The 15,820-nt window shown below is 50.4% G+C and overlaps 1 protein-coding gene across 5 annotated transcripts; it reads right to left on the minus strand.

The window, feature by feature from the left end:
* Nucleotides 1-1,723: 1,723 nt before the first annotated feature.
* Nucleotides 1,724-15,746, minus strand: LOC100565739 (guanylate-binding protein 1). 5 transcript variants are annotated; one of them, XM_062962681.1, is made up of 12 exons: nt 15,623-15,746; nt 13,700-13,893; nt 12,299-12,424; nt 11,608-11,744; nt 10,725-10,834; nt 7,476-7,627; nt 7,055-7,297; nt 6,584-6,864; nt 5,859-6,071; nt 5,303-5,405; nt 4,775-4,968; nt 1,724-2,895 (listed from the first exon to the last, which is right to left on the minus strand). In XM_062962681.1, the coding sequence occupies exons 2-12, from the start codon at nt 13,887-13,889 to the stop codon at nt 2,599-2,601; spliced, it is 2,046 nt and encodes a 681-aa protein (XP_062818751.1). In that variant the 5' UTR covers nt 13,890-13,893; nt 15,623-15,746; the 3' UTR covers nt 1,724-2,598. The 5 variants fall into 5 exon arrangements, with proteins under 5 accessions (XP_062818751.1, XP_062818754.1, XP_062818753.1 ...); XM_062962684.1 differs by having other exon boundaries at nt 1,724-2,675; nt 15,623-15,739; XM_062962683.1 differs by having other exon boundaries at nt 1,724-2,835; nt 15,623-15,729.
* Nucleotides 15,747-15,820: the final 74 nt, after the last annotated feature.

Raw genomic sequence — 15,820 nt, forward strand, 5'->3', positions numbered from 1 at the left:
AGAGCAGAAGGGGGCGGAGGGGGGCAGGCTTGTAGCGAGGGGGGGGGGGTTAGGGGTTCAACCCCCCCCCCGAAATTTTTCAGGTTAAAAAAAACCTGGTTTACTCATGAATTTTAACTGGTTAACCAAATCCCCATGCTAAGTCTATGAGATGTAAGACACCAAGAGTCCCTCCAGGCAGTCTCTCAAGCAGATATTGACAGGTCTGAACCCGGGGGGGCGGGTGGGTCAGGGGTTCAAACACCCCCCCCCCCCGAAATTTTCAAAACCCCTCCCGAAATTTTTTTCTGTCTACGGCCCTGGGGGGGGGGCATATCACCTGGAGGGCAGAAGAAGAAGGAAGGGTCTTTCTGGGCGGGTGGGGGGCACGCTCCAGGCCTGTTTGCTTCCAATTCCAGCGGAGAAGGTCCGGGCGGAGGCTGCTCAGAGGGAGGCGCAGCTGCAGAGAGAGATGCAAGAACGGGCAGAGCAAATGGCCCGGGAGAAGGAGAGGAGCTTTGAGGAGCACAAGAAGCAGCTGATGGCCAAGGTGGAGCAGGAGAGACGGGCCCTCCTGGCCGAGCAGGAGCGGCTGCTGCAGCAAAGGCTCCCGGTAGACCCCCAAAGGCTCCCGGTAGACCCCCAAAGGCTCCCGGTAGACCCCAAAGGCATCCAGGAGGCCGGAGGGCTACCGTCGGAGAGGCAGAGGCCACAGCCAGACCCCCAAAGCACAGGGCTGGGCTCTGCTCCCAGCATGCCTCATGGTTGATGCACTATCTCATGTAATGGAGCCCCCAGTAGCGCAAGGGGTTGTGCAGGCTGAATTGCTGACTGAAAGGTCGGTGGTTCAAATCTGAGGAGCGGGGTGAGCTCCCGTTTGTCAGCTCCAGCTCCCCATGCGGGGACATGAGAAAAGCCTCCCACAAGGATGGTAAAACATCAAACATTCGAGCAATGTCCCCTGGGCAATGTCCTTGCAAACGGCCAATTCTCTCACAACAGAAGCGACTTGCAGTTTCTCAAGTTGCTCCTGACGCCAAAAAAACGAAAACAAAAAAACAAAAAACCCTAATGGAATTTAGTGTGTGTTTGCCTCTTAGCTGCTTCCAGGAGGAAGGCTTCTGTGGGGAGATCTGGCATCCCTTTGAGCATCCCTTCCCACTCTAGATACTATTACTACTACTACTACAACTAAGGAGAGACTGCATAGCCATCAGTGGGGAAGGTTTTGATGGTGTCTTTGCTGCTTGCAGGAGCCCCCGATGGCTCAGCGGGTTAAACCTCTGAGCTGCTGACCTTGCTGACCAAAAGGTCAGTGGTTCAAATCTGGGAAGCAGGGTGAGCTCCCATTGTTAGCCCCAGCTTCTGCCAACTTAGCAGTTCAAAAATATGGAAATGTGAGTAGATCAATAAGTACTGCTTCTGTGGGAAGGTAACAGCACTCCATGCAGTCCTGCCAGTGGCCACATGACCTTGGAGGTGTCTACGGACAACACCGGCTCTTCGGCTTAGAAATTGAGATGCGCACCAACCCCCAGAGTTGGACGGGACTGGACTTAACGTCAGGGGAAAACTTTTACCTTTACCTTTAGGTGCCACGCAGACCTCCTCCCTCAGCCGTTTCCTCCCCTCCAGGAAATGAGCTGCGTCCAGCATGGGTCGTCCCCCCCCCCCACAACATCATCACCATCATCACACCCCTCCCCCTCCCAGATATTGAAGCAAAAAAGGTTCCTCAAAGCAGTTCTCATTTGCAGTTGTGAAAGACAGCAACGGATACTTTTATTTAGCAAATAATCTGGTCCAAGGTAAGCATACAGTGCATGGTCAAAACAAGCATAATACCAAACCAGGTTTTAAAACCAGCCCTCAGAGAGGTAGATATTGGCAAATAGACAGAAAGGCGAAGAGCTCCGCAGGAGGCCTCCTCCTATCACTTGTCAGTCAGGGCCCAGAAATAGTTGGAACGCAGAATCGATAAGATCAGCACCAATGTAAGTATGACTACTGTATTGATAAGCACCAATATGCATGGATACTGTGTGGTGTGCTCAAATAATGCATAAGAGAGGCACTCTAGATCAAGAAAAGAAAAGCAGCTCGTGGTCAGAAATGCACCATTAAACACAACAAAAGAGCAGAATCTGCATCAAGTACATGAGTTCTGGGTACAATGGAAAACCACTACATGTGCATGTGCCTATCTACCTATCAATCTCTGTCTGTCTACATATCCTGTGATAGATGGGGGAGTGACTCCACTCCAAAGCGTCCATCCGCCTGGCAATGCATGAAGCGGTGGCAGGGTTGCCTCCTGCGGCTGCCTCCTTCTCACCCACAGGGACACCACTGCACACACACACTCAAGTCCAACTTCACTTTGGGTGGAGGGAATGGGCCTTGCTCATGGAGTGCCACTCCCAGGTGCAGCCCCCAAGGAAGCGTGTCTGGCTGAGACGCCTGCAAAATGTGTGGAAAGGCCCTGGGAGGGAAGAGCTACATTCTTCTCAAACAAATAGTGCATTCGGTCCAAAGAGGCCCACGGACAGGCCACGGAGGGCAAAGGGCAGGAGCGGAAGAGGCCTGGGGGGGAGGGGGCGGTGCTGGGGGAGGGCCTGATCAGAAGCGCCTGAGCAGGTCAGAGACGGGCCCAACCGCCTTGCCAGAGATGAGCTCAACCGCCTTGCCTGCGATCCCTGGAAAAAAGATGATGCCGAATGTGATCAGCCTCCCCATGGCCTTCTCCATCCAGGAGGGCTCCTTGACGCTGGCGCTCTGCTCCCTCAGGCGCTGGACCTCCTCCCGCATCCGCTTGGCCTCCTTCGGGAACCCCTCCCTCAGCAGCGCCTCCTGTTCCTGCCGGAAGAGGGAGGAGAGCAGACCCATGGAGAGCGGGCCCTGTTCTTGTCCAAAGGCCTGGTTCAGACCGAAGGGGCAACAAGCAGGTTTCAGACCAGGGAAAAACTGTACAGGTCAAATTCTTCATCTGACTGAGCATATCGAGGAAGGCTATGAGAAAGGCTGCATCACGGGAACAGTTTTTGTGGACCTTACGGCAGCCTAGGACACGGTGCAACATAGAAAAATGCTGCATAAAGTCTACCATATCACTTTGACTTTACAAAAACTGTCCAGACCCTCCTAGAAAACCGCAGCTTCTATGTGGAGTTTCAGGGCCAGAAAAGCAGATGGAGGAGGCAAAAGAATGGTTTGCCCCAAGGCAGCGTTCTTGCACCGACCTTATTTAATATCTTCACGAACGACCAGCCACAACCACCACTCACAAAGAGCTTTATACAGTAGAGTCTCACTTATCCAACACTCGTTTATCCAACGTTCTGGATTATCCAACGTATTTTTGTAGTCAATGTTTTCAATACATCGTGATATTTTGGTGCTAAATTCGTAAATACAGTAATTACAACATAATATTACTGCCTATTGAACTACTTTTTCTGTCAAATTTGTTGTCCAACATGATGTTTTGGTGCTTAATTTGTAAAATCATAACCTAATTTGATGTGTAATAGACTTTTCCTTAATCCCTCCTTATTATCCAACATGTTCGCTTATCCAACGTTCTGCCGGCCCGTTTATGTTGGATAAGTGAGACTCTACTGTATATGCTGATGACCTTGGCCTCACAACACAAGCGAAAGATTTTGAAACAGTTGAAAAGCAACTCACTAATGCCTTGAAAGACCTCTCCAGCTACTACAAAGAGAACCACCTGAAGCCCAACCCTGCCAAGACACAAGTGTGTGCTTTCCACTTACGGAACCGTGAAGCCAACAGGAAACTGAAAGTTACTTGGGAAGGCCAAGAGCTCGAACACTGTTTCCATCCTAACTACCTTGGTGTCACCTTAGACCGAACACTAACATATAGGAAACACTGCATGAACTCCAAGCACAAAGTAGCTGCACGCAACAACATCCTGCGGAAACTGACTGGCAGCGCATGGGGTGCAGACCCACAAGTAATAAGAACATCAGCCTTGGCCTTGTCTTTCTCAACTGCAGAGTACGCCTGTCCTGTCTGGCAAAAGTCTGCCCATGCAAAGCAGGTGGACATAGCACTAAACAAAACATGCAGAATCATCACGGGATGCCTTAAACCTACACCTGTTGATAAACTCTACAAGTTAGCTGGCATTGCCCCTCCTGACGTGCGATGGGAAGTTGCTGCTAACGGTGAGAGAAATAAGGTCGAACATGGTGAAAGCCACCCACTGCATGACTCTCAGCCTCCTCCCACCAGACTCAAATCGAGGAAGGGCTTCATGAGAACCACCACTCCCTCCTCTTGAGGTTCCTCCAGCAGCAGCAAGGGTGTCCCTCTGGGCAGCTAAACCTGGCAATTCCAACTGGATGGCCCCCCATGAGGGTCAACCAAGAATGGGCAACTTGGAAGTCCCTGAACAGACTCAGAAGTGGAGTGGGCAGATCTAAAGACAACCTGGCAAGGTGGCACTACCTGGAGGAATCCTCCACCTTGTGTGACTGTGGAGCAGAACAAACAACTCCGCATATCTCTGCTTGCCCACAATGCCCTGCCTCATGTACGGAGGAGGAGTTGTTTAAAGCTACGGACAATGCGGTTGCTGTTGCCCGCTTTTGGTCTAAAACTATTTAGTTGTTTGTGATTTCCTCTATTTTTTTCATCATTTCTAAAATGTATTTTTTATGCAATGCGTTTGACACGAAATAAATAAAGACCAAAGGGGCTCCAAGGGGTTCCCATAATGGAAGGGACGGGGGGGGGGGGGTGATGCTGGGACCCCAGAGAGGCTTACCGCCAGCCTGCTGTCCACCAACTTCTTCTGCTCCTTCAGGAGCTGCTCCCGATCCTGCTCCATCTTGACCTTCAGCTGTTGGATGTTCTCCTCGTAGCTCCGCTGCTTGTCCTGCATCTTCTGCTCCAGCTCAGCCCGCTTCTGCCGCAGGACCTCCTGCTGCCTCCGGGAGACCTCCGACTGCACCAGGGCCTCTGCCCGATGAATGGGGGGAAAGGGGGAAAGGAAGGTCAATTCCTGCAGCACCCACTCCCCCCGCACACAAGGTGGTGACTTGGTAGCGTTTAAGAGATGATGCTTGGTAGCACTGAAGTACGGAGCTGCTCCACACACTCTGTAAGGACTTGGTGGAGATGGGTTTGGGGTGTGTTCAGAACTGGAAAGGGCAGATGCTCAACGATGACCTTCCTGACCCTGGTATCCGGCCTTTGCCTTTCCTTTCAGAGGCACTGGATGAGCCTTGTGGCCAGAGCAGAAAGCAGGGGCTCTGCTCCCCGTTCCTCTTTCTGGGCCAGGAGTGGGGCTCACCTACTATAAGCTTGTCCTGTGCGCTGAGGGCCGTATTGCTTTGGAGAATGGCTCTGCCGACGGCCTCCTCGCCCTCCAGGAACTGCTGCAGGGCCGCCTCTGCCTGGATGGAGGAAGCAGAGCTGAGGAGGGCTGCCAGGAAGGGCCTGCACCAGCCGCTGCCAAAGGATCCGCCCAAAGGACCCCCTTTCCCAGCACCAGGGAGGGGATTCTGGGGTCCACCCTCGGGCTACCAACACAAGGTTGTTTGCTCAGCTTCAGAATTTGGAGGGCTGTTCAAATACCTTGGGAATCTGCAACATCAGTGCAAGAAGACCAATCCTGACTCACAAACATGAACACTAACATTTCAGCTCCTCTGCTGAGACCCACACATTGCCACTAACATTTGTGTTACAGGTTCTAGGAAATCTTTGGTTTTGTGCATGCATTCTTTGCATATTCATTTATTTTTCTGCCTCACAAGTGACTTTACTGATCTGGCCAAGAATCTCCAGGCTGGCCCTGCGTGACTTCCTTCCATGGCCCCCCCTCTCTTCCTTCTTTCCTTCCTTACCATCACCCCCTTCTTGGGCTCCTGACGGTATCTTCCCTCCACATCCTTCAGGTCTCCCACAAACTGCCGGTGTCCCTTCGGCCGGGAGTAGACCCCGCTGCGCACCTTCTCCTCCAGCCCCACGGAGAGCGAGGCCAGCAGGGCCCGGCAGCGCTGGGAGGACTCCTGCTCATTCCTTCGGCAGAATTCCTCCTTCCGGTCATCCAGGGTTTTCTGGCAGGAGAGGAGGCAGAGAGGAAGGACAGGAATGGCAACCCTCAGGGACATGCCTCCTCTCCCAAGTCTCCAGGCGCATGGACATCTGCACCCAGTCCTCCCACTGTTCTCCAGAGAGAACGGAGACAGCATGCAAGATGTCTCCAGACACTTAGAGATGGAGAGCGAGACCATGAACTTTCCTATACATAATTCAATTCTGTCCAATAAGACGGACTTTTGTAACTTTGAAAGCCTGACTTTGTGCTTGAATTGCTAGGGCTCATTTGCTCTGCTGCTGCCGTCTTTGGAAGCTTCTGCTCTGCTAAACTGCTCTATTTTGCTCCTGCTTTATTTTACTGTTTCCCCCTCTTTTTAAAACTCCAATGGAGACACCAGTCCTGAGGGGCTGGGAGTGCTGCCAGTGGGACCAGCGCCCCTTCCGTGCTGGGGCTCTTTCCTTCCCCATCAGACACCCCCCCACCCCCCAATAAGACCTTACCAATGGCCCTGTTTGTGCAGGAACCTACCATGAGCTTAACCTGGAAGCGCTGCGCATCGTCCTTGAAGGCGCGTGCCATGAACACCTGCAGGGCCTCCTTCTCACACTCGGCATGGACCCCCAACAGCTCCGGGACGCTCTCTGTGGGCAGGCACAGCCTCTGCCCCATCAGCCCCCCATAGCGGGCCAGGGCCTCCTCCACAGCGGCCGCGTTCTCCATCTTGGCCAAGGCCAGCACCGCGCTCTCCATGCAGGGCACCTTCCCGCTGCTGATGGTCTCCACGTAGGTCTCCACCAACTTGGCCAGCACTGCGAGGAGGAAGGCGGCAAGGCAGGCGTCAGGCAGTGATGCCCAGCGCAGAGGGAGGAGGCAGGGGTCCCGGCCCCTTCGGTCTTGGGGCAAACAATCCGCCCGTGGGCCTGGTGCCCGAGGCAGAGGAGCACGGCCTCCCCAGAGGAACCACGGGGAGGCCAGATGGGGCAGGAAGGAGGGACTCACGGTGCCCAGTGACCACATGCCCCCCCGGGAGGGTCTTCTCCTTGGACGTCCAGAAGATGTAGTTGCAGAACCGGTCAGCCTGCTCCACGAAGTCGGGCTCCAGCTCTCTCTCCTCCATCTGCTCCAGACGGTGCAGGTTCTTCCGACTGGTGGGGCGGTCAAAGATGAAGCACTTCCGGGTGGGGAAGAAGAAGCGGATGCACTTGCGGGGCAGGTTGAACAGCCGGACGTCGGGGGAGTCCCCTGCGCAGGAAGGAGGAGACAGGGACAGTGGCCCCACTGGACCCCCAAGGAGCCCTTCCTGTGCCCTGACACACTCCACTTGTTTGACTACCATCAGATCCTTTGAAGATGCCAGCCACAGATGCAAGCGAAATCAAAAAAGGAGAAAATGCTACCAGGACACACAACATCCCACTACCTTTCTTCAACTTCAGGGCGTTCTCCAGGAACTCGTCCTCAGTGATGGGCTCCAGCTGCAGCGTGAAGTCCCTCAAGGCCCAGATGAAGCTGGGGAAGAAGTGCAAGGGAGAGGCCTTGGCCGTGATGCGCTCGGTCAGCTCCGTCACATAGCTGGAGGGGGTCCGGTTCAGGAATCTAGGGGCCCAGTTGACCACACCATCCCTCCTTCCTCAAGGGCCCACCGGCTGCCTCAGAACAAGGAATGCATGGAGTGAATCTCTTTCTTTCCCTCCCACTCACTGGAAGTATAGCATCTATGTGCATATCATAGAAACATAGAATCGTAGAGTTGGAAGAGACCTCACAGGTCATCAGTCCAACCCCCTGCCAAAAAGCAGGAAATCACATTCAAAGCACCCCCGACAGATGGCCATCCAGCCTCTGCTTAAAACCCTCCAAAGAAGGAGCCTCCACCACGGCCCGGGGGAGAGAGTTCCACTGTCAAACAGCCCTTCTCACAGTGAGGAAGCTCTTCCTGATGTTCAGGTGGAATCTCCTTTCCTGTAGCTTGAAGCCCTTGTTCCATTGCGTTCTAGTCTGCAGGGCAGCAGAAAACAAGCTCCCTCCCTGTGATGAGTCATGGGCCATGTAGTCCCATTCCTGGCACTGTAGTGCCAGATGAAGAGGAAAACTTGGGTTTTTCACCGTCTCAGTCAGATTTGGAACTTTCCCAGCCAGATTTGGGAACCTTGCACCTGCAAGAGATTTGTCTTCCAGAAGTCTGTCAAACAAGCCCTGAGCCTAAATCTCCTGTGTTTTCTCGCCACGAGTTTTGTAAACAACAGAGGGGAGTTCAAGCGGCGTCTCGCAGGAGTGCTAGGATAGCTGCTAAGCATTCAGCTGAGTAAGCCTGCTTTCCATGGGAAACTTTAAGGAGTTATGCATCTGGACTCAGAGAATAGCTTTCGTTTCTGGTTCTCCAGGGAACTGCTCTTTGGTGGGAAAACGAGACCCTATTTAGGTGTTTTGCCCACAAAGGGATCTTGCGGAGTCAATTCGTCAGCAACGGGAGTAAGTTGTGTGTGGACAGCGCGCTCCTGTTTCCAAGCCTTCGTTCCCGTTTCAGCCTTGTTTACCTCCACGGATCTTGCCTTGTTTCCTAGGACTTAGCCTTGTTTTTCCAGGACTCAGCCTTGCCTTGTTTCCCGGATTTTGCCAAGTAATTCCACGGATCTTGTCCTTGCTTCTCGTTCCTTGCTGCCTTGTACCAAGCCTTGTTTCAAGTTACTCCATAGCCACGCTCAAGTTTCATGGACTAAAGGACCTTGTCATCTCCCCTCACCTTGCCTGGCAAAGTGAGTGTTTCGGTTATTGGATTACAACTTTGGACCTTAATATTTCATATTGGACATTGTTTCTTTGGACTAATTTTGACCTTTCCTGAAAGGTCTAACTCTGGACTATTTTCTACACTTGTTTTTATTAACTTTATATACTCCTTCAATAAAGATATTAGATAGATTCTGGCCTCTGTGTATGGTTATTGGTGCTCTGCAGCCTGGGTCTTGACACTCCCTCCTCCCTATGACTTCCCTTCACGTATTTGTACATGGCGATCATGTCTCCTTCTCAGCATTCTCTTCTGCAGGCTAAACATGCCCAGCTCTTTAAGCCTCTCCTCATAGGGCTTGTTCTCCAGACCTTTGATCATTTTAGCAGCCGCATCACATTGTTGGCTCATGTTTAACTTGTTGTCCACGACGACTCCAAGGTCTTTTTCGCACACACTGCTGTCAAGCCAGGCGTCCCCCATTCTGTATCTTTGATTTCCATTTTTTCTGCCGAAGTGAAGTATCTTGCATTTGTCCCTGTTGAACTTCATTTTGTTAGTTTCGGCCCATCTCTCTCATCTGTCAAGATCGTTTTGAATTCTGCTCCTTTCTTCTGGAGTGTTAGCTATCCCTCCCAGTTTGGTGTCGTCTGCAAACTTGATGATCGTGCCTTCTGACCCTTCGTCTAAGTCGTTAATAAAGATGTTGAACAGAACCGGGCCCAGGACGGAGCCCTGCTTGTGGCACTCCACTTGTCACTTCTTTCCATGATGAAGACGACGCATTGGTGAGCACCCTTTGGGTTCATTCGCTTAGCCAATTACAGAACCACCTAACCGTAGTTTTGTCTAGCCCACATTTTACTAGTTTGTTTGCCAGAAGGTCGTGGGGGACTTTGTCGAAGGCCTTACTGAAATCCAGGTACGCTACATCCACGGCATTCCCTGTATCGACCCAACTCGTAACTCTATCGAAAAAAGAGATCAGATTAGTCTGGCATGACTTGTTTTTGGTAAATCCGTGTTGACTATTAGCAATGACCGCATTCGTTTCTAGATGTTCGCAGACCAATTCCTTGATGATCTTTTCCAGAATCTTGCCTGGTATCGATGTGAGGCTGACCGGACGGTAATTGTTTGGGTCGTTCTTTTTTCCCTTCTTGAAGATAGGGACCACATTCGCCCTCCTCCAATCTGCTGGGACTTCTCCCGTTCTCCAAGAACTCTCGAAGATAATTGCCAGTGGTTCTGAAATAACTTCCGCTAGTTCCTTCAATACTCTTGGATGTAGCTGATCTGGCCCTGGGGACTTGAATTCATTTAGAGCGGCCAGGTGTTCCTGGACAACTTGTTTCCCTATTTGGGGTTGGATTTCCCCAAATCCTTCGTCCATTTCATGTTGCTGAGGTTGAAGATGGCTTTCTTTTTGTGAGAAGACCGAGGCAAAGAAGGCATTAAGTAGTTCTGCCTTTTCCCTGTCCCGTCGCCATCACCCCATCTTCTCCTTGCAGAGGCCCTATCACCTCCTTGTTCTTCCTTTTCCTACCGGCGTAAGCAAAAAAGCCTTTTTTGTTGTTTTTAATGTCCCTGGCAAGCCTGAGCTCGTTTAACGCTTTAGCCGTGCGAACCTTTTCCCTACAGGAATTGGCTATACGTTTGAATTCTTCTTTGGTGATTTCTCCCCTTTTCCACTTCTTGTGCATGTCTCTTTTGAATCTTAGCCAGGTTAGAAGTTCTTTGGACATCCATTCTGGCTTCTTCAAACTTGTCTTGTTTTTTCTCTCTCTTCTTTGTTGGCACTGTTTGCATTTGCACCTTGAGTATTTCTCTTTTTAAAAACTCCCATCCATCCTTAACTCCCTTGTGTTTGTGCGCCTGGCATGTGGGGCGGGTGTGGGTCTGCCCCACAGAAGGAAGGACGGAAGGAAGGAAGGATACTGGAGCTGTTCCAGGGCGTTCTGGTCAATGGTGCCCATGCTGTTGTAGACCAGGGTGCTGCTGAGGAGGACGGCCAGGGCAAAGATCCAGGTGTCGTTCTGCGTGTCGCCCTGAGAGGAGAGAGAGGGAGAGGGGGACATGAAGGGGCGGCAGCTGGTCAAGGTACAGCCAATCGATTGGTTAAAAGGTTTCCCCTGATGTTAAGTCTAGTCGTGACCGATTCTGGGGGTTGGTGCTCATCTCCATTTCTAAGCCGAAGAGCCACCGTTGTCCATAGACATCTCCAAGGTCATGTGGCCGGCATGACTGCATGGAGCGCCATTACCTTCCCGCCAGAGCAGTACCTATTGATCTACTCACATTGGCATGTTTTTCAAACTGCTAGGTTGGCAGGAGCTGGGGCTAACAGCGGGCGCTCATTCCGTTCCCGGGATTTGAACCTGGGGCCTTTCAGTCTGCAAGTTCAGCAGCTCAGCGCTTGAACACACTGCGCCACCAGAGGTTAATTGCTGGCCCTTGAGGCTGCGATGCACCCGCCTCCCCCTCTTTGTTGCCTAAGAAAAGAAGCCTGGCCACATCCAGGCAGGGCTGGCGCAGAGGCCGTTCCAGAAGAAGGAGCCCGGGTCTTTTTCAACCCTCCACATCAGGCCCAGAATCCCTTGCCAGCTTGTTCAAGGGTCGGGGATTCTGGGAGCTGAAACCCGAAACACCGGCCTTCTCTAAACCAAGAGCAAAGCATTTCCTGCAAAGAGATGGCCAGCATTGAGGGCTGGGGCCCCGTCTGAGGACCTCCACGCAGGGGGCAGACCTTGGTGGCCTGGGTTTCCAGAAAGGTTTCAACCCCCCCCCCCCCCACGGACCCTTTCCCCCTCCCCACGGCCACCTTATCCACGTTGCCCAGGCCCTCCGTGTCCAGCAGCACCAGGGTCTGGTCCTTCTGATCCGGGTACGGGACGCACCACATCCAGATGCCCTTGGTGTTGGAATATTTGCCTTTGCATTTGGAAGCCGCCCTGAGACCTTTTGGGGAGAGAGGGCAGGTTAGAAATAAAATAGAATTATAATAATATTATAATAATTATAAAATACCTGGAGGGCTGAGGTTTGCTCATGCCTGCTCTATACTGCACTTTCCAGACCTTTCCCCTCACAATCTGCTATTGAGCTGGATACATGATTAAGATATTATTTCCAGCTTACTGAATTTGGCTGTATATGTTTTGGCTGAGGGGGCAGAAATTGCCTTAAAGCCATCTCGTGTGTCTTTATATACCCAGCGTGTGTCTTGGTGCTTTCTTCTGGGGAAGACACAGAGTAAGTGCTGACAAAGAACAGATGCCAGCCATAAAACCTCAATTACTCTCTGGTATGTGAGAGCCCCTATATAAATGGGCTACAGAGAAGATTCTGGTATACCGTACAATAAAAACCGGTTGGAATCTACCCAGCGTGTGTCTTGGTGCTTTCTTCTGGTGGAAGACTTACCCACAGCACAACTGGAAGAAGAGAACCCAACACTCCCCCAATTGTTTCCCTCCTTGCCCTTTGCTGCCTCCTTCCTCCCAGTGCTTTACCTCTCTTCTCCTTCTTCTCGTGGGCTGTCGGGACTCTCCCTCTCCTCATTCCCGGCTTGCTCCTGGGGACGGCGGCGGCTGCAGGTTTGCCTTCTTTCTGAGGGAAGGGCCCGGGGGAGAAGTTTCCTGCGAGACCAAAAAGAAGCTGCTCCTGGATGCGCCTCACCTGGGCTCACCTGAGGATGGGCCTTCCGCAACCGCGTAGTTTGCATATGGCTCGAGCCTCCCCTGGCTATCATTATCCTATCCTTTCCTATCCTTTACATTTCTGTACTTACTCATCTACTACTTCTACATATCCATTTTCCCTTTCCCTGTTCCTCCCCCCCCCCCCCCAAATCTAATTGACTATGACAGCTGGGTAATCTCCCCTCCCTGATGATTTCGGCACCTTGACCCAGATCCTTGGGATTTTAAGATTTTATCTTTGCATGTGACTTTTTATGACTGTTTTTATCGTTGTTTGAGGTTTTATTGTTGATTGATCTATTTTATTGTTTGCGTTTGCTTTTATATTGTTGTTCCGGGCTTGGCCCCATGTAAGCCGCCCCGAGTCCCTTTGGGGAGATGGGGCGAGGTATAAGAATAAAGTTGTTATTATTATTATTATTATTATTATTATTATTATTATTACCCCTGCTACTATGCAAATTGTCCTTATATTTTTCTATTATTATTATTGTATGACACAGCAAACAAGATAGATATGCTGGATTTCGTATCACAAAATAACAAGTCGAACACTTCCCAAGTGTCTAGGACAGTGTGATGTATTTTCTGATTTATTTATTTCTTGTCAAAAGCATTGCATAATAAATAAATTTAAAAGTGATAAAATAAAGGAATCACAAACAGCTAAATAGTTTTGGACCAAAAGCGGGCAACAGCAATTGCATTGTCCGTAGCTTTAAACAACTCCTCCTCCGTGCATGAGGCAGGGCATTTTCTGATGATGCGTGCAGATCCCAGTCGGGTGGCCTTTTGCAGTTGGCAGATTGTACTTTTGTCAATATCTATTGTTTCCAAATGCTGGCTGAGATCTTTTGGCATGGCATCCAATTCTATTATTATTATTATTATTATTATTATTATTATTATTATTATTATATATATTATTATATATTATTATTATATATTATTATTATTATTATTATTATTATTATTATTATTATTATCAGCTCTCCTTGCAACTCAAGGCAGGTTGCAACAGTTGAAACAGTGAGGTAAAACAAAGCACTACTAAAATACATTAACAAATACATGCCAGACGAGCCAGGACTGAAGCTGTGCCTTAACTTCTGCCAAAGGAGAATGGACAAAGGGGCCTCTCCCCCCCCCCCTCAAGGGGACCAACGGACAGCAAGGGTGCAAGGAGAAGCCCCCCCCCCCCCATTTCCTCACCTGTCCTCTTCCCGGCCAGGCGGTTCATGAGGTAGGACTTGCCCGTCCGGTAGAGCCCCACGATGGCCACCACCACCACCGGGTGACGGATGCTCCGCAGGACCCCCAGGGCCTCTGGGCAGACAGACAGCCTCCCCTCCTGGTTCTGGATCAGGCAGGTGGGCTTGGGCATCCGGACGGGGGCCGCCATGGCTCTGCCACCCACAGGGCCCGAGGGAGGAAAGACGGGGAAAGGAGAGTCACCTGGGAGTGGGCCCCATAGAAGGATAGGGTCTCAGAGTTGGAAGGGACCCCCAAAGACCATCCAGCCCAACCTCCTCCTGCCAAGCAGCAAAGGCACCATCAAAACCTTCCCCACAGATGGCTATCTAGGCTCTGGATAGTAGTGATTTTTTTTGGTTTTTAAATTTATTTTCAAAATGTATAATCCTTTCTCCTTTTCACAATATCTTAGACAAGAGGGTGTGCCATATTGTATAGAAATCAACAGTTAAAAACAGAATCAAACACACCTTTGAGTGTAATTCTTATCAGTTTTTAACTTTCCCCCATTGCAACTTATCACACATACCTCTACTACACATCTATTGAGTATATCTTTAATGAAGGAAAGAGAGATAAGCCGGCAACAGAAGCAATTCAATTTTGGACTTGTGCAATAATATGAGTTGGTTGGTCCTGGTGAAGGGGACACAAAATAAGGGGAAGAGGAACAATAATAATAATAATAATAATAATAATAATAATAATAATGGAATTAAACATGTATAAGTAGATAAAATGTGTAGTAGCAGTAGTAGTAGTAATACCCTAGAGTCAGAAGGGTTACTCAAAGGCCATCCAGCCAAAGCCCTTTTGCCAAGCAAGGAAAAGGTCAAGGTTTTCCCCTGACATGAAGTCCAGTCGTGTCCGACTCTGGGGGTTGGTGCTCATCTCCATTTCTGAGCCAAACGTAGTATTCTTCGTATATGACAAACTCACCAGCCAGCAGAGTCTTGTAGTAAAGGTGTTTATTCAAACACTAGGAAGGCTACTCCTGTGGCCTTGGCTACACAAGCAATATATCCCATACTATCAGTAGTTTAAATACACTGCAGGTGTAACAACCAGAGAGTGTGTCTACCCGGTCACTGCTTAGTAATAGTAGTAGTAGTAGTAATGGTAGTAGTAATAATAATAATACAGTCGAGTCTCACTTATCCAAGCTAAATGGGCCGGCAGAAGCTTGGATAAGCAAATATCTTGGATAATAAGGAGGGATTAAGGAAAAGCCTATTAAAGATCAAATTAGGTTATGATTTTACACCAAAACTTCATGTTATAAAACAAATTTGGCAGAAAAGGTAGTTCAATACACAGTAATGTTATATTGCAATTACTGTATTTACAAATTTAGCACCAAAATATCATGATATATTGAAAACATTGACTACAAAAATGGCTTGGATTATCCAGAAGCTTGGATAAGCGAATGTTGGATAAGTGAGACTCTACTATAATAGTATCCCAGACTAGACCCCAAAGGGTCTTCCAGTTCGAGCCCTTTCTGCCAGGCAGGAAAGGCACCATTCAAGCCCTCCCAACAGATGGCCACCAAGCCTCTCATAGGTTCATAGCATCCTAGAGGCGGAAGGGACCCCCAAAGCCACCCAGTCCAAGTCCCGTGGGGAGTGCACCACCAAAGACTTCCCGACAGATGGCCATTCAGCCTCATAATGATAAGGTCAAGGGAGAAGAAGGGCATTAGAATCACAACAGTGTCCTGGAGGCAGCTCTTCTTACGCCTGGAAGTTCTCCCGCAGTTGAAGGGGACCCTCCTCCCCCTCCTCAGTGGGGCGCCCTCGGGGGGGGGGGGGGCTTCAACGGGACCCCCACCCCCTCCCCTCTCCCTCAAATGGGGGGGGGTCTGGAGGGGGGTCTCACCTTCTCTCTCTCTCAAAGGGAAGCCAAGCGAAAGTGAAAGCGAAACTAAAACCACACACCTTCCTTTTAAAGGCGAAGCCCGTTTTAAAGGCGGGGCCCAGAGTTTCCCAGAGGGAGGGGGAGGACTGAGGGTCCCATCATGCAATGCCCCCTCCCCTCCCCTCCCCTCCCCTCCCCTCCCCTGAAATGCCTGAGGGA

The sequence above is a fragment of the Anolis carolinensis genome, unplaced genomic scaffold (assembly GCF_035594765.1).
Source record: "Anolis carolinensis isolate JA03-04 unplaced genomic scaffold, rAnoCar3.1.pri scaffold_10, whole genome shotgun sequence".
In the NCBI taxonomy this organism is placed as follows: domain Eukaryota; kingdom Metazoa; phylum Chordata; class Lepidosauria; order Squamata; family Dactyloidae; genus Anolis; species Anolis carolinensis.

What these genes read in the sequence shown, in the direction of transcription:
- LOC100565739 (XM_062962681.1), bottom strand. Translation starts at nt 13,889, where the DNA reads ATGGCGGCCCCCGTCCGGATGCCCAAGCCCACCTGCCTGATCCAGAAC. An exon ending in CGAGAAGAAGGAGAAGAGAG is followed by an intron (nt 11,745 to 12,298) that starts GTAAAGCACTGG and finishes TCTCCCCAAAAG; the next exon opens with GTCTCAGGGCGGCTTCCAAA. An exon ending in GCTTCCAGGTTAAGCTCATG is followed by an intron (nt 6,072 to 6,583) that starts GTAGGTTCCTGC and finishes CTCTCCTGCCAG; the next exon opens with AAAACCCTGGATGACCGGAA.